This window comes from Cololabis saira, chromosome 21, assembly GCF_033807715.1.
Source record: "Cololabis saira isolate AMF1-May2022 chromosome 21, fColSai1.1, whole genome shotgun sequence".
Lineage (NCBI taxonomy): Eukaryota > Metazoa > Chordata > Actinopteri > Beloniformes > Belonidae > Cololabis > Cololabis saira.
The window spans coordinates 32,799,867-32,822,231 of NC_084607.1; the positions used below are offsets into that span (position 1 = coordinate 32,799,867).

Consider the following 22,365-nt stretch of genomic DNA (forward strand, 5'->3'; position numbering starts at 1 on the left):
CTACCCTGACCTTGTGTGTGCGGTACACAGTGTAGACAGCGAGCTAAACACACTCCAATAAAGACCCCGACGCAATAAGGATAATTTAGGTATCTATAGTTGAAGTACTTTTGTGAAACGGCAACAGAAACAGCAACATCATACACCATGTAGTGACAATCGAACAAACATACTAATCAAAATGATCAGTGTACTGTATAGAAAAACATTTCAATATTACAATACTCACAGACTGTGCCAAATCAAAAGGTGTAATCAGAAGGATGGTAGAGGATACAATTTGACTCTCCACTGCTTTGTCATCTGAGTAAGATGGAAGCTCAAACTAATTAACAGGGGTGTGGGACATACCAACTTCATTTTACCTGTGGGGGGGGTCTAGGAACCATCCAACTCTGCCCCTGAGAATCAGAATCTTCACTGTCCTCCCCTCTGGAAGGAGGCTGAGGCTATCTAAGGCTGTCAAAGCCCGCCATAGACTCAGCCTCTTCCCCTCGCCACGCTGTCACTTAAAAAAACTACAACTGGACTATAACTTATTGTATATGCCTCCACTTTATTTTTTGTTTATTCCTTCACGGTGGTGTTATGCGTCTGTTATTTATATGTCAAAATAATATTCTGAATGCGCACACTGTTACCACCGTGAGAAATTCCTATGTGTTTAACACAAATGGCAAATAAAAGTAATCTGAATCAGGATTATGTTTATTTGGGCAGGTCAGGTCAGACAATGACAGGTCAGTCGTTGGTGTAGAGAGGCGAGAGGACGCAACCCTGGGGGGTGCCAGTGCTGATGGTCCGGGTGCTGGATGTGATGCTCCCCAGCCTCACCTGCTGCCCCCTCTCACTCAGGAAGCTGGTGATCCACTGACAGGTGGAGGAAGGCACTGTGAGCTGGGTGAGCTTCTGGTGGAGGATTTCAGGATCGATGGTGTTGAACGCCGAGCTGAAGTCCACGAAATGGATCCTCGCATGCGTCCCTGGGGTGTCGAGGTGACGCAGGATGTGGTGCAGTCCGAATGTTGACTGCGTCATTCACCGACCTGTTTGCCCGGTAGGCTAACTGCAGGGGGTCGAGCAGGGAGCCTGTGATGTCCTTCAGGAGGCTCAACACCAGCCGCTCAAAGGATTTCATGACCACAGATTTCAGGGCGACAGGCCTGTAGTCATTTAGTCCTGTGATCGTGGGTTTCTTGGGGACTGGGATGATGGTGGAGCTTTTGAGGCATGAGGTTGGGTGGGTGGCTGAGGTAGGGGGTTTGGCTGTGGTGAAGTGTGAATATGCGGGCAGCCGGGGAAGGTGTAGGGGGTGATGGTGGTGCAGCTGGGGGGGTGAGGGGTGATGGTGGTGTACAGAGTGCTGTGCTGCTGTCCTGTTCGTCGAACCTGCAGTAAAAATTGTTATGCTGGTTCGCAAGCCTGAGGCTGCCTGCAGGGCGTGGAGTTGTTCTTCTGAACCCGGTGATGTTCTGCAGACCTCTCCACACAGAAGAGGGGTCAGGGTTGGCAGAGAGGCGACTCTGCAGTCTTTCTCCGCACCGCCTCTTTGCTCTCCTGGTCTCCCTCGTCAGAGTGTTCCTGGCCTGCTTTAACAGGGCTCGATCACCGCTCCTGTAGGCCTCCTCCTTGGCTTGGTGCAGCTTCCCGAGTCTCGGTGTGAACCAGGGCTTGTTATTGTATGTGCAGAAGGTCTTAGTCTGCACACACATGTCCTCACAAATACTGATGTAGGACGTCACAGTGTCCGTAAGTTCATGCAAGTCTGTGGTAGCAGCTTCAAAAACACTCCAGTCCGTGCAGGCAAAGCAGGCCTGAAGTTTCCGCTTTGAATCCTCTGTCACTTCTTTACAGTCCTCACTACAAGCTTAGAGATTTTTAGTTTCTGCCTGTAGGTCGGGATCAGATGAACCAGACAGGGGTCAGAGTGTCCTAAAGCTGTGTGGGGAACAGAGCGGTATGCGTCCTTACTTACAGTGTAACAGTGGTCCAGAGTCTGCGTGCTGCCTGTATTTAGGAAGTTCGTGGGTGAGGTTTGCTCTGTTGAAATCCCCCAAAACAATGAACAGTGAGTTTGGGAGTTTTTTCTCCAAGTCCATTATCTGGCCGGCCAGCAGCTGAATGGCTTTAGTCACATGCGTGCGGCTGGATGTAAACGGCGACCAGAACAAAGGAGGAAAATTCCTGCAGTTCACAAAAAGTGTCTCTAATGGCGCTTTTATACTAGTACCTACTCAGCGCAGCACGACTCGACACGCCTCGTCTCGCCTCCGCTCACCTTGTCCTCGTTTGTTTCTAGACACCCAGATGAGAAGTAGGCGGGGTTGGAGCGAAGCTGCTGTGGCGTATTTGATTGTGTGATCTAAACAGAGAAGACCACAACACTAAAGATGTAGAACCTGGAAGAGATATATGTGCTGCTTGGTCTGTGACTTGTGTTGGATATCAAGTTCAAAAATGAGAGTGAAAGAAGCTTCAAGCGGCGATGCTTTTTTTTTTGTTTGTTTGTGTCGGCGCTGATGAAAAGTCAGCTGGTAACTGCGAGCGGCTGAAGATTGACCAAATGCCTGGTAGATCTGGTCGTTCCTTATCGCCTGTCTAGATCCCTTTTTAATTCTTTCCTCAGCCACCAGGTTTATGAACCACCTCATAGTTGGATCAGGAAACAGACATTTGTGCTGCCATTAACTGTTGAATAAAATTGCAGGGAGCCGCTCTGATTCCCGCTTCCTGATTCAAACGTCTGACGGGCCTGCCCCCCGACCAATCGGTGGCATGTAGTGTTATGATGTCAGATACAGGGCCGACTCAGCACGCTTAGAACCTCGGCAGAATAGATACAGAAAAAGTATCTACTCGGCACGCCTCCAGTAGTGTAAAAGCGCAAAACGGGGGCGCGGCGAGTCGAGTCGCGCTGAGTAGGTACTAGTAGAAAAAGCACCATAAGTGAGTCTTTTAACACTGTGACATCCCTACACTAACCTTTGTTTATGTAGAAGAAGATTCCACCGCCCTTTGTCTTGCCTGAAAGTTCCTTGCTGTGATCCGCTCGGAGGAGCTGAAATTCCGGCAGCTGCACCGCGCTGTCCGGGACGAGATCACTGAGCCAAGTTTCAGTGAAACAAATGGCAGCAGATCTGCTAAAGTCCAGGTTTTAGTGATGAGTATAAGTAGCTCATCCATCTTGTTCGCGAGGGAGCGGACATTCACCAGGTGTATGGAGAGTAGGCTTGGGCGGTATCCAAATTTTGATACCGTCAAACTTCCTCCACATTTTACCCCGGTATACGGTATTACCGTGACTAATTAAAAATGATGACGTAAGCCTCAATTGGTATTACCAAACTGTTGGCTTGAGCCTTCACCGTTCAGAAACTGTATACCAAACACTATTACTGAACAATAGCAACATAACATGCTTAATATTAACAACTTTTATTAACAAAAAAATGCAGCTTATAAAAAAGTGCAAATACAACAGCACAAATCAATTAAGATCATGTCGGCGCCGACAGGATTTGGCAGGCGCACTTCACATTACCTTAAAAACTGATTTATGGTTACACATTAAATCGATGGCGTAGGCTCTGCGTTGGTGTAACACGGAACCGTAAATCAGGCTTTACTCGTAGACCGTTTAAAAGTAGACCTGCCGCTGCAGCGGGCCGTTTTTGCAGGAGGGTTCCCAGAGACATGTTTTTTCGGGGGGCTGGGGTTGGGCCTCTGTCTCTTGGATTCTGATTCCACTGCTTCAGGTGCTTGCCCCTCTAAGCTCACGATCTCAGCCTGTAATTCAGCCTTGATTTCAGCCAGTGCATTATCGTCAGTCTCATGGTAACGAGGGTCGAGGAAAGTGCACTTTCGCATTAATTTGCGCACTGAATCAGATTCATACTTGGCCTCCAGCTTTTTTAGAATTGCAGTTTTTATTGACTTTGTTAGTTCGAGGTCGTTTTCTTTTTTGACACCAAGTCACTCGGTACGCGACCTGCAATCTTTCCCCCCCCTCTCTCTCCGATCACGTTCATGACACGGATGGCCACTGGCTCATGATTATGATTATTATTGAACTTAATGACTGTAATTATAAAAAAAATGTTGGTAAACATATATGGGTTTAACAACCGGGCCAAAAATAAGAGATTGTTTACAAATTTAGGTACCATGATTGATAACTGGAAGAGTGTTTTTTCAACAGACAGAGTTGTTGTGGCTGGAGACTTCAATGTAGTTCCAGATGAATGGCAAAACAGATTTATATTGCTCCAAGTTTTCTGATCAAGATTCAAACACTTTCTTGGACTCGATAAAAGGCTGGACCCCAAAAAAAATGACGATAACTTGAAAATGACAACAGAACCTGAAATCACTTTAGCAGAGCTAGACACAGCTTTCTCACAGATGCCTGTTGGAAAGTCACCGGGCCCAGATGGTCTTACAACGGAATTTCTAAAACATTTTTGGACTGAAATTAAAGATTTGATTCATGATGCCTTTAAGGAATGTATAAGCAACTCGACTATGTCTCCAACTATGAAACGGGGCATAATCACACTTATACCCAAACCTAACAAAGACAAACTATCTTTAGATAATTGGAGGCCTATTATGGCGCTTTTCCACTAGTAACTTCTCAGCCCGACTCGGCTCGTCACGCCTCGTCTCGCCTCCACCCGCTTTGTCCCCGTTTGTTTTTCCACAGCCAGGTGAGAAGTGGGTGGGTTGGGGTGACGCTGCTGTGACGTACTCGATTGCGCAACCCCTTTGTTCGTGTCGGCGCAGATGATAAATCAACGAGCGGCTGAGAGTAAAACAGAGCGCCTGTGGATCTGATCGTTCCTTATCGTCTTTCTAGATCCCTTTTTTAATTCTCTCGTCAGCCACCAGGTTTATGAACATCTGCACCTCAGAGTTGGATCACCAAACAGACGTTTGTGCTGTATAATAAAATTGCGGCGAGCCGTTCTCGCGCTGACTCCCGCTTCCTGATTCAAACGTCTGACGGCCCGCCCTCCGACCAATCAGTGGTGAGGAGGGTGATGACGGCCCCGCCCCCCGACCAATCAGTGGTGAGGAGGGTGATGACGTCAGATATAGTGCCGGCTCAGCCCGGTTAGAACCTCGGCAGAATGGTTACAGAAAAAGTATCTGCTTGGCACGGCTCCACCCGCCTTGGCCCGTAGTGGAAAAGCACAAGACGGGGGTGTGGCGGGTAGAAGCGAGCTGAGTAGATACTAGTGGAAAAGGGCCATTACTCTTCTCTGTGTGGATTACAAGCTTTTATCACATGTATATGCTAATAGACTTAAAAAAGCGATAAACGGGGGCGCTAGTGAGCAAGGTATGGAGTGAGACGCCATGTCCAGGGCTCCTGCAGAATCAATTACATTTTCTTATTAAAACACCTATTTTTATATGAAGACCTGCGTAAAAGCTCACTGACGACACCATAAAGATACCAAACGGTGAATTATGCGATTAACGTCGATCTGAATGGCGGAAAAGCTCCAAAAATATAAATACGGCCGTAACGCTTCACGGTCTGCCAGAACCACGAGGCAGAGTACGCAGACTCCAGGTAACTCGGCTCAATCCTCGCCCACCCCGACCAAAAGTTCAGGTATGACCGCTGAAGAAATTAAAGCGGACATCCTGTCCTCCCTGAGGGGAGAGATTTCTAAAACTATAAAAGGGAGGAACTTAAAAGCGCACTGGCCGAGGATTTTAATGCCTTCAAAGCAGAACTTCAAGCAATGCGGTCCGAAATCGCAAACAATATGACTGCAATCTGAGAAATGGATCATATGGAGGCAGACATTCAGGACATGAAGGGTGGATTATCAACGTGGTCTGATGAAGTGGTTTCGCTAAAAAACCACGGTAACCAGCCTTCAAAGTCAGGTGGTAACTCTAAAAGATCGATGCGAGGACATGGAGGGGAGAATGAGACGGGGTAATATCCGGATAGTCGGCATTGCTGAGCGACCGGACTCCAGTTCCCCTGAAGCGGTCTCTAAAGTTATCAGCGAAGTCCTGCAGATGGACCAGGACATTAAGATCGGCCGCTCGCACAGCACCCTTGCCCCCAGGAAGCCGGGAGAAGCCACGAGAGATCATCGACAAATTACACTACGATGGAGACGCTGCAGAGATCCTGAGGACAGCCCGGGACAGAGTCCCCCTGATCTACAACGGGAACCGGATTGCCATATTTCCCGATTACACCCCCAGCGTTGCCAAAGCCAGAGCCGCATTCACGGACGCACGGAAGGCGTTGCGGGGACGAAAAGGAGTCCGTTACGGTCTGCTATACCCAGCCAGACTCCGGATCTCTCATAAGGATGAGGACAGGGAGTTTCTTGATCCCAAAAAGGCTATGAAGTATGTTCAGAAGGTTGTTGTACCATCCACGGAGTCTGAAGACTGAGTGTATCCTTACCTGTACTGACAGTAAGTGGACTGAGTATGACGAGCGACCCGTATACTCTTATATATGGCTAATATACTGATGTTACCTGTTTATTCTCTATTTCACCTGGTGCTTTAAACATAATTGGAATATGTTCCGCTTCATACCTAATTGATCATATTTGCCTCCCTCTTGTGGCCACAAGTTTTGATGCCATATTGTTGCTATTTCTATCTCTATTATGTTTTTCTATTATATCTACCTCACTAGTAGCTACTCTAATAAAAGACTATTAATATTCTTACTGAATTTAATTTGATGTGTAATTTAGATGGCTATTTTATCATGAGGAGCTGTTTGACCTGTATCAGGACCTGCAGGAGCCTGAATACTTAGCACACTCCAAGCACAGTCACATCCAACCTAGACTGTGCACTTTTGCTGCTTGATTTTAGTGGCTAGGGACTAGGTCCCACGGTTTTATTTCTAATGTTAGTTATCTGTAGTTTTAATTGCCGTTTTTTTTTTGTGTTCTGATCCCTTTGTTCCCCGGGGATCCAGCGTTAAACATAGGAACAACAAGATTACCACTTTTTTTCTGTACCCGGATTCCTACTGTTTTTGTTGAAGTTGTAAAACTTTGGTACAGCTGTAGTAAGTACTTTCGCTTATTCCACTCTTGGTTTCATTTGAAGAAAGTCTCTCTTACAAGGTTCTTGATGACTTGTCAGTAACTATTGATGATACAATGGAAAGTATTACGATTGAAATAGAATTAGTGAGAAGGAAAAATGTAATCATCAGCTGTGTCTACAGAAAACCAGGTTCCAACATTGACACTTTTATCACAATCATGGAAAGATTGTTTATCTCAACAAAACAAAAAAACGTTTATATTTGTGGGGATTATAACATTGATTTGCTGAATCCAAACAAGGATAAATCAATAGATGAATTTATTGAAATAATGTATAGTACGAGTCTTTTCCCAACAATAACTAAACAAACCAGAATAACATCCCATTGTGCCTCCCTAATTGATATTTTTTACAAATAATATGGAAAGTAAAAGGTATAAGTGGAATTTGGATGAATGACAGTGATCACCTGCCTGTCTTTCTTATCTATGAATGTAATTATATAAAAAAAAGAGGGAATTAAAAGGAAATTAAATATAAGAGAATAAGGACTGAAGAATCTATAGCTGCTTTAAAAAATGATCTAATCAATTACAATTTGACCAATGTATATAATGAAGAGGAGGTAGATACGGCTTATAACTTATTTTTAGATACATTCACAGATCTATATGCTACGCACTGCCCTCTGAAACATTATGCACCAAGAACCGATATGCAGGAAACCCATGGATGTCCAAGGGGCTTCAAAATGTATGTCAAAAAAAGAATAGCTTGTATAGACTGTTTATAAAAAATAAAACGAAAGTGGAAGAGTTCAAATATATGAAATATAAGAATAAATTATTAACTATTATGAGAACATGCAAAAAGGATTATTATACCAAATTATTAGAAAAGAATAAAAACAACATTAAAAGGTATATGGAATATATTAAATAGTATTATTAGAAATAAACAAATAAATCAAACATGGTCTGATCACTTTACAGATAAGAGAAGGGAAATTGTTACAATGAAGGAGGTGGTTGATGGTTTTAATAGATACTGGAAAGAAACTAGCTGAAATGGAATGTGGCGAGAGAAATGCAGATTCAATATCTTTGGGAATTGTTGATAAAATGGAAATTATTGCTATTGTAGAAGTACCAACAAAACTTCCACAGATTGGAATGACATCGACATGATCATGTCACACATGTCCTATTGCGTAACAAGTTGGGCATCGGCCTGTAAGACGAGACTAAAGCCGATTCAAACAGTTTATAAACAAGCTCTGAAAGTATTGGATAAAAAACCAAAAACGTACCATCACTGTCAGATATTAAAAAAAACATGAGCGCTTAAGCTGGGACAACACTGTTAAACACACCGACGCTATCCTGATTTACAAAATCCTCCATGGCAAAGCACCTCCTCCATTACAAGATTTTGTGAAAAAAAATTCAAACAGATCAACAAGAGCTGGTTCTAGAGGTGACTGTGTAGTTCCTTTTAGAAAGAGTGCCTTTAGCCAAGCCACTTTTTCTGTTCGTGCTTCCCACACCTGGAATTCAATACCAAACACAATACGTGAACTCCCGAATCTGTTCTCTTTTACCAAACATCTTAAAGCTTGGCTATTGGAAGAACAACACTGTTGCCACAACCGTGCCTAAACATGTATATTTGTTTAATGTCAGCTAATTGTTGGGGTACCATCTGTAACTTCTACTGAGTACATACATAAACATCACTGCTCTATTATCATTACTACAACTCCCTCTTCCTCCATTAATATTTTCGCTATTTTTTATATCTTCATTGACTTTTTAAGTATTAGGGCTATGTGCAAGGCAGGACGCACTTTATATTCCTAAAATGGGTACTCCCAGTACCATAAAACTGTCATTGCTGGTATTTATCGGTAATTAATGTAATATGTATTGAGTATTGTGCATTTAAAATAGCACTTTATATTTACTGTGCAATTGGGCAATCTGCAAATATAATTACGCACCTAACACTTTAACACTTCAGCACTCTGCACTTTAATCAGCCCTTTGATATCTAATTTTAGCATTTAAATATTACTGAAATTCGTATGGTCCCCTGACCCTTGGCCTGTATGTTTCATGATCCACTATACTTTTCATTGTTTTTGCTTTTCTTTTCCTTTTCTGTCCTATTGTGTTTTTAAGGACACGTTTTCTCTCTTGTAATTGCTCCTCCTGCCTACTGGCCATGGAAGCTAACTGTTCTACTTGTCGTTACTGTTGTTTTATTGATTTTATTATTTTATGTTGTTGACATTAACCTGCCGAAGGGACTAAAGATGAAAATTAGCCGTTGGCTATAATCTTGCATATTTACATGTATATGTTCATTAATATGCATTGTCCCTGTAATAAATAAAAATAAACTCTAAACTCTAAAATGTCACTCATAAAGAAAATAATTGAGGGAATAGCTGATCCACTTACTCATATGTGTAATCTATCATTTAAAACAGGCACCTTCCCAGAAAAAATGAAACTGGCCAAAGTGATTCCATTATACAAAGCTGGCAATAAACATTTATTCACAAATTATATACCCGTTTCCTTACTGTCACAGTTCTCAAAGATACTGGAGAAGTTATTTGTGCAAAGATTGGATGATTTTATTGACAAACATACGGTAACTTACTAAATGACAGTCAGTACGGTTTTAGATCATCTAGATCAGGGGTTTTCAATTCCGGTCCTCGGGCCTCCCTGCCCTGCATGTTTTAGATGTTGCCTTGCATCAACACACCTGATTCTAATTAGCTTGTCATCAAGGTCTTTACATCTCTGTTGATGACACAGCTCCTTGTATCACGGTGTGCTGAAGCAGGGTGGCATCTCAAACATGCAGGACAGGGGGGCCTGAGGACTGGAATTGAAAACCCCTGATCTAGATCAACTTCCATGGCTCTAATGGAGCTAGTGGACGAGATAACAGGATGCATTGATAAAAGAAAATATGCAGTGGGTGTTTTCATTGACCTAAAAAAGGCTTTTGACACAATTGATCATGGAATATTGCTCAAAAAAATGGAGCGGTATGGTGTCAGAGGGGTAGCAATCACTTGGTTACAAAGCTACATCAGTAATAGGAAGCAGTTTGTCCAATTAGGTATTTACAAATAAATGTGCTTGAACATTGCCTGCGGTGTCCCACAGGGATCTATCTTGAGACCCAAATTATTTATTTCATACATTAATGATATATTGAAAGTGTCTAATATTTTAAAAACTGTGATTTTTTGCAGATGACACAAATATTGTATGCTCCGGGGAGATTTGCAGCAACTGTTATTGATGGTCAAAAGTGAATTGCTAAAACTAAAGTGTTGGTTTGATGAAAACAAATTATCATTAAACATGAATAAAACTACGTTCCTGATATTTGGAAATCATCCAATTAAGCAAAAGGTATGTCTGGAAATTGAAAATTGCAAGAGTTTATGAAATTAAGTTTCTTGGTGTTTTAATTGATCATAAGCTCTGCTGGAAGCCTCATGTAAAATATTTGTGCTCTAAATTATCCAGAAGTATTGGGATACTGGGCAAAGCTAAACATGTTTTAGATCAGAAATCACTTCAAATATTGTACTAGGCACTTATTGATCCATATCTGTCCTATTCTGTTGAGGTATGGGGGAATACATATAAAAGCCCTTTACAAAAGATTTGCACTTTACAAAAAAGAGTCATAAGGATTGTTCATCATGCTGGGTACCTTACTCATACGAATCCCTTGTTTTTAAAATTGGGTATTTTAAAATTATGGGACTTAGTTAAAATGAAAAAAGGGTCAGATTATGTTTAAAGTCTGGAATAAATTGTTACCAAGCAGCATCCAAATAATGTTCGTGGTTAGAGAGGGAACATACAATTTAAGAGGGAATTGTAATTTTAAACAGCTTACCATCCATTCAACTCAAAGTATGTGCATATCTGTTTGTGGTGTAAAGTTGTGGAACAAACTAGATGAGGACATGAAAATGTGCATTAACTCAAAACAATTTAAAAATAAGTATAAAAAAAACACTCTTGGCCAGCTACAAAGGACTGGACAGCTAATTTTATTATTATTTTTTTTTTTTTAGACAGGACTTTATTTAGTTATCATGTTTGTAATGTGGGTTTTATTTATATTCATTCGTATTGCATTGACTCATAGATTATAAATATTCTTATGGAATTGAAATTTGTATGGGTGTCTGTAACTGTGTGTGCGTGTATGTATGTATATATGTACGAATGTGTGAATATATGTGCATGTATATGTGCATATATATGTGTGTGTGTAATATGTATATATATGTGCGTATTTATATATTTATATATATGTTTATGTAATTGTATTTTATCTATAATTGTATTGTATGCTGTGTGTCGATGTAAGGGGGAGCTGAACTTAAGATAAGCTTTGCTTCCTTCAGCTCCTTCTCGAACTTGCACTGCATCGTAATTTGCTCTTTTTTATATTGTTGTATGTACCGTTTGTTTCATGCTTGTGCAAAATCAAATCAAAGACAGAAAGACCGAGGAGGAACGTGGACCTGAACACTGACCTGCAGACCAGCGGAGGAAGAGTCCGCTTTGGTCCTGCTGGACTCCTGGTCCTGGTCCTGGTTCTGATCCTGGATCTGATCCTGGATCTGACCCCGGTCCTGGATCTGATCCTGGTTCTGATCCTGGTCCATCTCCTCCAAACACGTGACCACCACTCGAGTGTTTCCTGCTGGTAAATGTAGGATTATCGTACCGGAGACATAATTGTCTATTTTGAGGGAAATGTTCTCCCCCCGACAGCGCTGTATTCACTCTAGTGTTTAATAGAGTCTAACAGTAACTCACCTCTTGGTAGCGTCGGTATGGACTGGATTCACGGAACCACCTTCTTTTACTGTTTAATTTTTTTTCCTCGCTCGACTTCCGCATCTCTCGGGAGGAGCGTTTCGTTTCAGCCAATCAGAGTCGTTGTTTCGTTTCAGCCAATCAGAGTCGTTGTTTTGAGAAAACGCATTGACGTCACTCGCAGCCTAGTAAAGCAGGATTGGAAAACACTGGGCCGGTAGCCAAGATGGCGACCTGTGCGTGTTGTCTGTTTTGTCTTTTTAATCAGCAGACGAGGCGTTATCTTGGTCCGAAGCCTTTATTTTAATAAACAGCCACAACATTCATTTGTCCGCGGACCTCCCGCGTCCGACTGCCGCGGGGCTACTGCGCATGCCCCTGACTACTGTGGCATGCTGGGAAATGTGGTTTTCATGTCACATTCGTAACGTCCCATCTTTCCCCCTATAAAAAAAATAATATTTACCCCTTACAACAAAACAAGTGTGTTTTGACTAGCTTCTCCCTAACATAGTGACTTTACTTATTAAACTCTATTTAACTTTTTTTTTTAAATATACTTGATTCTGCCATAAGAAAATATTAAAGTGCAAACTTCAAGTATTCAAAACAACAACTTAGAATCGTGTCAACAATATTCTTTTTTTTTTTAATAAACAAGACTGTGATTTAAAACAGAGGTAGGAATAGAAATCCTGAAAGTCTCTTTTTTCCCAGTAAGTATTAAACTATAAACAGTCCATGTTCCTCCTTTTCAGCAACTTATAATACTAAACAGTCCATTCTTATTCAGCAACTCTCAATCAACCTCGTAGGTGGCTGAATATGTCTCTTAGGTCTAGAGTCTCTAGAGAGACATGGATTTATTTATTTTTTTAGCTCTTTGAGCTGAATCAGAGGACTCTGTCCCAGTGGTGAGAGCTGCTGTTGGTGGCAAGTCTGTGGCAGAGTGGAAGGAGGAGATGAAAAGACAAAAGAAATAAGGTTTTGTATATAAAAGGTATATAGTTTTTTTTTATAATTTGTATAGTCTTTTATTTTGTATATACATGTATATATTTGTTTATCATGTGTGTATTGTTTTTATTTTTGAATGAATAAATGTGGCTTGTTTCTCTTTCAACTTTGAAGCTTTATCTCCTTATATATATATATATATATATATATATATATATATATATTATATATATATATATATATATATATAATATATATATATATATATTATATATATATATATATATATATAATATATATATATATATATATATATATATATATATATATATATATATATATATATATATATATATATATATATATATATATATATATATAGTTTGATTATCCACTTGAAATGATTTTTCATTATATGACTGGAACAGATAAGATCCCATTGAAAAAAACCTCAGGGAATACCTTTTAATTATAAATAACAAGAAGAACTGGAGTAAGTAGCCAAAACAGGAAGGCAACAAAACCAAACCAGGAAGACTGAGTGGAAGCAGGATCCGGTTTATTTATATATATTATTTATTTTTACAGCTTTACTATTCAGAGAGGACAAATTCTTGGCAGGTACGTCGTCTAGTTGTTCTCCAGGTCCAGGTATCTGAAAGAGAAACACATTTAATATGGTTTTATCTCCAACGCGTTTCACCTCCGTTTGTTGTTGCAGTGCAATTATTCGTCCAGCAGATGGCGACATTTCCCCGAATCGGCCGCCCCCGCGTCCCCCACAGAGAACAATGGCCAGGAGCCTTTTAGGAGTGGGGAACATGATCTTCTAGTTATGGTCATCTACAACTCTGCCTCTAATAACAATGCCCTCTAGTGGCCTTATACTGTAGCAACTCACTTCATTTCAGTTTTCTTTAACTATAATATCTCTGGTTGGAAGGTAGCCTATAATGTCAATTAATCTCCCAGTAAAGAAAATATATTGAGTGGGAGTGTGCAGCTATAAGGCTGTAAATGAACATGAACACATAGCAGCTAAAAAAAAGAAAGAATGCCTATACACATACAATAGAAAACATAACGAACACAACTGTACTGCAATCAGACCTTCAACCTACTTTTATTGTGATCAGAGATGATGTTTATGTAAAAACACCTTTATACTGCAAAGAAGTGGGCGCGAACAAATGAAGCGCTGATATCTTTTACGCACTGCAATGTTATTTACATCTGTACAAACAAGAAGAAAAGTTAAACATGTCCTCACTTACTCTGCTGTAAACAAAAATCTATATTTTAATATTTAAACTGGCTTTCTTAAAGGGTTTATTGATCAAATATCTGCTTAGACACGTGCGTAAATGTGCGCAGCCAGTCTTCCCATTTGGAAACAAAACATTTCTGCAGCTGTCAGGACTGCAAATCAAAATCAAAGTACAGAAAAAATAACATAAAAAGTGACAGAGTACAATACACCGTGTACGTCGGTGATCAGAGATGACTGTAAGAAAAACGTTTTTAGAAACTTGAGACTTGCTCAAACCATTTAAATGCCTCAATGTTGAGCTCATCAACGTTAAAGCTCATTTGAAGATCCGTCCTGATGGGAAGGAAGAAGCCAATGGCTCCTCACAGACTGTTTTATGGGATACTACTGTGCACTAATTATTTAATTTATTATTATTATTATTATTATTTAATTTATAATTAAACAAAGAAGGATGCTAATTCATAAACGCTAAAAAGCTCAAATAATATTGTGCAGTTATAACCCTTCTCTACTACTATGTTATTAACATCTGTACAAACAAGAAGAAAAGTTTGAAAACAGTTTGCTTTCTCATTATAATGTTTATTTTGTGATTGCTGTTATTTGTGTGTTATTTGTGGACGTGTGCTGCTGCATCTTTGGCCAGGTCACCCTTGATCTCCATGGGTCTTATCTGGTTAAATAAAAGTGAAATAAAAATAAAAATAAAATAAAAAAAAGTTAAACATGTCCTCACTTACTCTGCTGTAAACAAAACTCAATATTTTAATATTTAAATGGTCTTTCTTAAAGGGTTTATTGATCAAATATCTGCTTAGACACGTGCGTAAATGTGCGCAGCCAGTCTTCCCATTTGGAAACAAAACATTTCTGCGGCTGTCAGGACTGCAATTGACCCTCCCATGCTGGTGAAATTTGTGCAAACTCTTATTGTGGATGCATGAACTTTGACAACAACACCTCTAAATGATTTCCAGAGCCTCTGATTACATTATTGGGATGTTTCAAGACTTTGTTTCAAACTATATGGTCTGGTTGTTTCTTCAGTGCTTGTAAGAGAAACCTGTTAACTGTGTAGTTCAACTAGTTTTTTAGTTTGTCTTGCAGGATCTCTGTGCCCAGACTGATGTGTGACCAGTGATGCTGTGAATGAAAATGGAACTTACTCTATTATGAGGTCACTGCTGTGATGTCATCATGTTCCATGATGTAAAACAATGTCACTTTTACAATCAATGATCTAAATTATTTAAATTTGACATTGCAAAATATAAGCTAAATTATTACCAATACATGTGCTCAACTAAAGAGAGACAATTGTAATTATATCAGCCTTTTCTTTCCTTTAAATGCTGTTAAGTTCATTCTAGGTATCTGTAGGAAGATACAATGTTACTATGCAACATCAAGTCAAATATATGAAATTCCTGTTTACATTCAAAGGAAAATAAACAGCCAATCAGAAGCAGTAGAACTTTCTCTGTGTTGACCTTTGCGGTTGCTAAGGAGAATCTATATATTTCAGAAAATGCTCCATTCTGCCCTTTTCATTCTATGAGTGCAAGAGGAAGGTGCTTGACTTGTGGTTTCTGAAAACTCCTGAGACAGTTTCAAGAGAAAACTACCTGTTATTCACTTATTCACGATCGTCCATCACGCCAAATGTAAGAATAAAAGTACTTGAACTTTTTATCAAATAATTTTTAGTTTGTTGCTAACTAATAAAAAGTAGTACGTTAACTAGCAGCATTGATACTAAGCTGGCATGTACATGTACAGTACAATTACACATATCCAAAGATGTTAATATGAAAGATTTAACTTTCAAACAACTCTTGTTTAGGGTATTACATGCTTTTTTTCAATAACGTGTTGCACATTTATTTTTCATTTAATTTATGGATTATTCATTTCAGTACTTTGCCATAGAAGTGTGTAGAGTGTGCGTTTGTGTATTTTTTTGAAAGCGTTGCTAAGAAACAAAACTGAAACAATCCAAATCTACTGTGTGGGTGCACAGCCTTTTAACATCATCCTGGCTCTTTTTTTAATTTTCTATTGTAGAAAAAAAGGACACATAAGGCTAAACTACACAGTTTTACCTGAAACAATGTTATGTCTTTCAAAGAACTTTAATTTGTTCCAACATAACCATATTTTTAAAGGAAGTGTTAGGATTGTTAGAGGGTAAACCGGGATGACGTTCAAGTTTATACATGCACGTAGGCTAATAGCATTAACATAATGTTTACAGTGAATTTGTCTCTCTGTTAACTACTGTTGAATGGTAATAATTATATAACTACACATATATCTGGGTGGCTCACGCATATTTGTAAAGGTGCAAACATAATTATTTCTGTTTTGCAACTGAGTGTTTTGAAGTAAGAGGGTTTGGAGATTGACTCCTGTTTGAATTAGAGCTCACTGACTGCAGTTTTCAAAACTTATTTGCATCAGAGGTCAATGAAAATCTTTCAAGCAAAAATGTTTATACAGCAAAGAAATAAAATGTACTAAAGGATAGATGATTTAAATGAAATGCATAAAGAATGATTGAATTTATCAAATGGTCAAATGAAGGTCTTCTGAATGAAGTTTTCTCATCCTGATTTGTGTGTTTGTCATCATTACAGATTTGTGATAATCCAGTTCACCTGTCTGATCACATCGTTTTACCAGTGAAGACCAGTATGAGTCAGAGAAAGGTAAAACACCGGATTTTTGCTCTTTAATCTTGAGAGGCATTCTGCTTGATACATTTGATTTAATTAGCTATGCTAATTTGCATAAACCAAATTAGGGTATTATTAAAGATAATCTTTTATATACACACACATATATATGCAGTGCTCAATTTGTTCTTTCTTTCTTTTTGGAAGTAATTTAAATCAAAATAATGGTACAATTAGCTATCATACAGTTTAAGTTACATAATGTCTAGTTGAAAAAGTTGTGAAGTTTTGGACACTGTGCTTTATTTGTCCCTGTTCCAGAGATCCAGGGAGGAGGAGAGCAGCTCCGACGCTCCGGAGCCTCCAAGGAGAAGACTCTGCCAGGGTGCTACTGCTGACCAGTCCCAGCCGTCCACCTCTGCTCCACAGGCTGGACCAGTAGACGTGAGTGCACCATTTATGTGTACGGATGGTAGAAGCAGAAACAAAATATCCCAGTTAGTTTAACCTCACATCTGTACAGCAGAGAAACCGCCTGAAAGGACCTTAAATGCAGCAGGTGAAGTAGAGCTGTTAATATGTGCCTTTATTCTTCTCTGTTCTAGGCACTCTGGGTTCAGGAGATCATCTCCCCAGAGTCAGAGTCTCAAGAGCAAGGACCCCGTCAGAGTGATGGTGACACCTTGTCCTTCATCCCCCTCCCTGATCTGGCATCAATGGAGGGATTGTGGGATGAGGACAGCAGCTCTGCAGAGTCAGAGGAGTATGAAGAGCAGAGTCCCTATCAGAGTGATGAGGACCCCGAGTCCTCCCCTTCTGCTCCACATGCCACACTAGTGGAGGTGAGTGCTCCATCACTACGGCCATGAGTGTTTTCAGCAGCTTCATGCTCTTCTGTTGCTCTCAAATCAATGACATTGATCAGTTACATGTTGTATTCTGCCATATCTTAATGCCTAAATGATGTAGCTAAACCATTCTGAATGATCTGTCCTTTCCTCTCTTGGTTTCTTTAGACTTCTGCCCACCCTCATCTGCAAGAGCCGGAGATGTTTTACCACATCTACCATCCCTCTGATTTGATAGGCTTCCACAGTGACGAGGTAGGATGTCGTTGGTATTGTCCACATAAAAGTTAAAATCCACCATGAGTATTGTATTAGTAGAGGGTGTAGACGGATGCGATAGGAGTGCAGCAAAGTCATTTAGTTGGAGGGGAATGCAGTGTGAGTGCAGCATTTATTTGTACGGATGGTAGAAGCAGAAACAAAATATCCCAGTTAGTTTACCCTCACATATGTACAGCAGAGAAACCGCCTGAAAGGAGCTTAAATGCAGCAGGTGAAGTAGAGCTGTTAATATGTGCCTTTATTCTTCTCTGTTCTAGGCACTCTGGGTTCAGGAGATCATCTCCCCAGAGTCAGAGTCTCAAGAGCAAGGACCCCGTCAGAGTGATGGTGATACCTTGTCCTTCATCCCCCTCCCTGATCTGGCATCAATGGAGGGATTGTGGGATGAGGACAGCAGCTCTGCAGAGTCAGAGGAGTATGAAGAGCAGAGTCCCTATCAGAGTGGTGAGGACCCCGAGTCCTCCCCTTCTGCTCCACATGCCACACTAGTGGAGGTGAGTGCTCCATCACTACGGCCATGAGTGTTTTCAGCAGCTTCATGCTCTTCTGTTGCTCTCAAATCAATTACATTGATCAGTTACATGTTGTATTCTGCCATATCTTAATGCCTAAATGATGTAGCTAAACCATTCTGAATGATCTGTCCTTTCCTCTTTTGGTTTCTTTAGATTTCTGCCCACCCTCATCTGCCGGAGATGTTTTACCACATCTACCATCCCTCTGATTTGATAGGCTTCCACAGTGACGAGGTAGGATGTCGTTGGTATTGTCCATATAAAAGTTAAAATCCACCATGAGTATTGTATTAGTAGAGGTAAAGACAGATGTGATAGGAGTGCAGCAAAGTCATTTAGTTGGAGGGGAATGCTCCATCTTTATGTGAAAATGGTAGTTTTCAACAGCTTCATGCTCTTCTTTTAGTCCAAAACATTGCATCAATGTGACGGCTCTCACACGCGTATTGTGTTTAGTGTATCGGTCTAATGGTGTAGCTGAACCGTTCTGTTATTCTGTCTTTTCCCCTCTTTGTTTCTTAAGGCTACCACTGACCCTGATGTGGATCTGCCAGAGCTGCATTTCTACTTTTACGACCCGCATCAGACGTCACGTAGCGATATTGACTCGGTGGCGGTGCCGCTGGGTTTTGGCTTTGCTTTTCAGAGTGTTGATGACTCCCAGCCGTCCACCTCTGCTCCACAGGCCGGACTGGTGGTGAGTGCTCCATTTGTAGGTGCAGGTGCTGCTTTTCAGCAGCTTCACATTCTCCTGTTGGGCAGAAACAAAACATTCCCGGTTTGATTTAATTCACACATTGTAGAGCACAGAAGCTCTCTGAAAGAACCCTGAATGAAGGAAGTGAATCAGATCTTTGAATCTGTGCCTTTGTTGGTGTTTGTTGTAGAGACTGGATGAGGAGAGCAGCTCAGACTCAGAGGAGCCTCCAGACAGCAGAGTCTATGAGAGTGATGACGACCCCCAGCCGTCCACCTCTGGTACACAGACCACACCTGTGGAGGTGACGTCTCTATCTGGATGTTTAAATGTTACCTTTCACCTGCTTTATGCTCTCCTGTTAAACAGAAACAATATATCCCAGTTTGATTTACCTCTGGTAGAGAACCAGTCTGAACTAAATCAGATCTTGTAATGTGTGTCTGTTCCAGAGACTCTGGGATGAGGAGAGCAGCTCGACGGACTCACAAGAGCTTTCAGAAAGCAGAGTGTACGAGAGTGATGACGACCCTCAGCCGTCCACGTCTGGGACACAGACCGGACCTGTGCTGGTGGGTTCTCTATCTGGATGTGTAAATGTTAGCTTGCACCTGCTCCACGCCCTTCTGTTGGTCACAAACTGCATCTGTTTGATTGATCGCACACAAGTGTATCTTATCATAGTGCATCAGTGTGAACGGCGTGGATGAAGTTTTCTCTTTTTCCCTCTTTGTCCCTGAAGGTTCCTCATCACCCCGATCCGTCCTCGCTTCTAGTCTTTCACAGCCTTCGTGATATGCCATCTTCTGTGGTTGAGGAGATGAGGGCAGCAACATTGCAGTGGATTACTGACTCTCCGTACACGCGGGAGATGTGAGCTGTCCACCTGAACACACCAACACACACTCATGCACACAAACACACACGCTAATGCCTGTAAGTCTTCCATTTGTTGTTCAGTCTTTTCTTCTTTATTTGGTGGAGTGGAAAACTTTCCTTTCTTCTGCTCTTTCTAAAAAAAAAAAAAAAAAAAAAAAACTTCTACCATTGATAAGTTGTTTAGGTATGTACATAGTTTCTATCTTACAGAGTTAAAAAATATTATATATATATAATATATATATATAATAACTTGTTAGATTGTAGATGTGCTTTGCTTTTTTCCATATATATATATATATACATATTTTTTTTTAAACTACTTTTTCTTTCTCTTTCAAAACAAAAAAACAAAAAAAAAACTTTGCCTTTAGTAATGTTAAGATTGTTTAAAGGTTAGGGAATGATTGTAGATGAATTTGATTAGGACTGTAGATTACTTTAAAGTAAAAAAATACAGAGCTTTAGGAGGGTCTGCTGACAATATTCTATCCAGCTGTTATTTACTGCAGTTCATGTATGAATTTTACTACTGAAATAATCCTTCTTTTTGATACTTTAATCAGTTTGACTAATTAAATTATTGTTTTCTATAATTGAACAATTGTATACATTATTTCAACTGATGTATCTTGTAGTGAATGTGAGCAGTAGTAAACATAGCTGGATGGATCATTGTCAGAGGGCGGGTTAGGGAGGGCTGACCCTCCTAAAGACATTTTATTCCTTAAAACTGGGACAAATGTTGATTTCTTTCCTTTTTTAAACTACTGTTTCTTTCTCTTTCAAAAAAAACAACAAAAAAACGTCTTCAGTAATGTTGTGATTGTATGAAGGTAAGGGAATGATTGTCGATGAATTTGATTAGGACTGTAGATTACTTTAAAGTAAAAAAAATACAGAGCTTTAGGAGGGTCTGCTGACAATATTCTATCCAGCTGTTATTTACTGCAGGTCATGTATGAATTTTAGTACTGAAATAATCCTTCTTTTTGATACTTTAAACAATTTGACAAAGTAAATCGATACTTTTTCTCCCTCTTGCAAAAAAAAACAACAAAAAAAACTTTGTCTTCAAACAATTTTAAACAATTTGACTAATTAAATTATTGTTTTCTATAATTGATCAATGATATACATTATTTCAACTGATGTATCTTGTAGTTAATGTGAGCAGCATCTATCTATCTATCTATCTATCTGATGTGTATAAGACTGGACAGAGCAGACTTTTCAGCTTGACAAAGTTCATGTAGTTCAGTGTTTGCAGCAGACGTTGTATATCTGCATCCACATCCCATCAGCTGACTGTGGAGCGCAGCCTGCCGTTCTGGACAGGAAAGCCACTACATTCTACAAACTTCATACCACAGAGCAGCACTAACCTTTAATTTGACTCTCTGAAGCAATTTGGATTTTTCAACATGAATGGAAAACTGGAGAAAACTTTGTCCTTTTCAATGGTCTGGAGAACTGCTACAAAGTATTTTGATGAAACTACAAATTTCATCACTCCCTGAGCCGGCATGACAAACACTGCACGGGACATGAGGAGGCTTTGGAAGCTTCAGCTAGCACAAGTAAGGAAACAGAAAATGCAAAAGTAGAAAGAAAATGTTCCAGCCTCATCTTGGCCACAACTCAGCAAAGGCCAATAGCTTCTCTATCGGGACAAGATAAAGATGTTGGAGCAAAGGTAGGAGATACCAAAACAACAGCATTTGTTTACCAGAGTTGTACAACAAAATAAAATATGATGTTACAGTTTTTCTCAGTCGCTTTGGTACATTTCTCAGATCATCCTCGACATTTGCAAAACAGTAAGTGCATTTCTCAAAACAGTTCGTACAAATAGCAAAACACCATGGATTACCTGCAAAAGCCAGTCTCTTGCTCAAAATCCTTAGTTCATCCCTCAAAATTAAATATCTGTGTCAATGAACGTGTCAGTGCATCAGAATCACAAGTGCTTGTGTCATTGTGTACGGATAAGACAGTCAAATTGCTTAGTCATGTTTGCAAAGATGTTCATACATGTTTTACCTGTACATATTGGTAGCGCAGCTCCTTCACTCTTTCACCATTTCTTTCAAAAGGAACAGTGTACAGCTGCTTCATATTCATTTGATGTCTTTTCAGCACCCTGTCAATAGTTGAGATGCTGACTGTTTGGATGTTTGCAAAGATGTTGTTGTCCTCTATAATGGCACTCTTTATCTCCCTTAGTCTTATGGCATTGTTTTGTACAACCATGGTGAAAATATCCTCCTCCTGTTCAGGTGTGAAAATGGGCCCTCTGGCACCCCTGTGAAGTTGTCTTGCAG

The 22,365-nt window shown here is 40.2% G+C and overlaps 1 protein-coding gene across 3 annotated transcripts in view; it reads right to left on the reverse strand.

Annotated features, from left to right (window-relative positions):
- The window catches only part of LOC133422187 (zinc finger protein 239-like), a 31,073-nt gene extending 19,067 nt beyond the window's left edge, over window positions 1-12,006 (reverse strand). For 2 of the 3 annotated variants that reach the window (XM_061712131.1, XM_061712129.1), the window contains exons 1-2: window positions 11,916-12,006; window positions 11,630-11,796 (exon numbers count right to left, since the gene is read on the reverse strand). In XM_061712131.1, coding sequence (XP_061568115.1) covers window positions 11,630-11,761 — 132 coding nt within the window. In that variant the 5' untranslated portion in view covers window positions 11,762-11,796; window positions 11,916-12,006. Of the gene's footprint in view, window positions 1-11,629; window positions 11,800-11,915 lie in introns of all 3 variants that reach the window. The other variant, XM_061712130.1, reaches the window with a different exon arrangement.
- Between the last annotated feature and the right edge of the window lie 10,359 nt (window positions 12,007-22,365).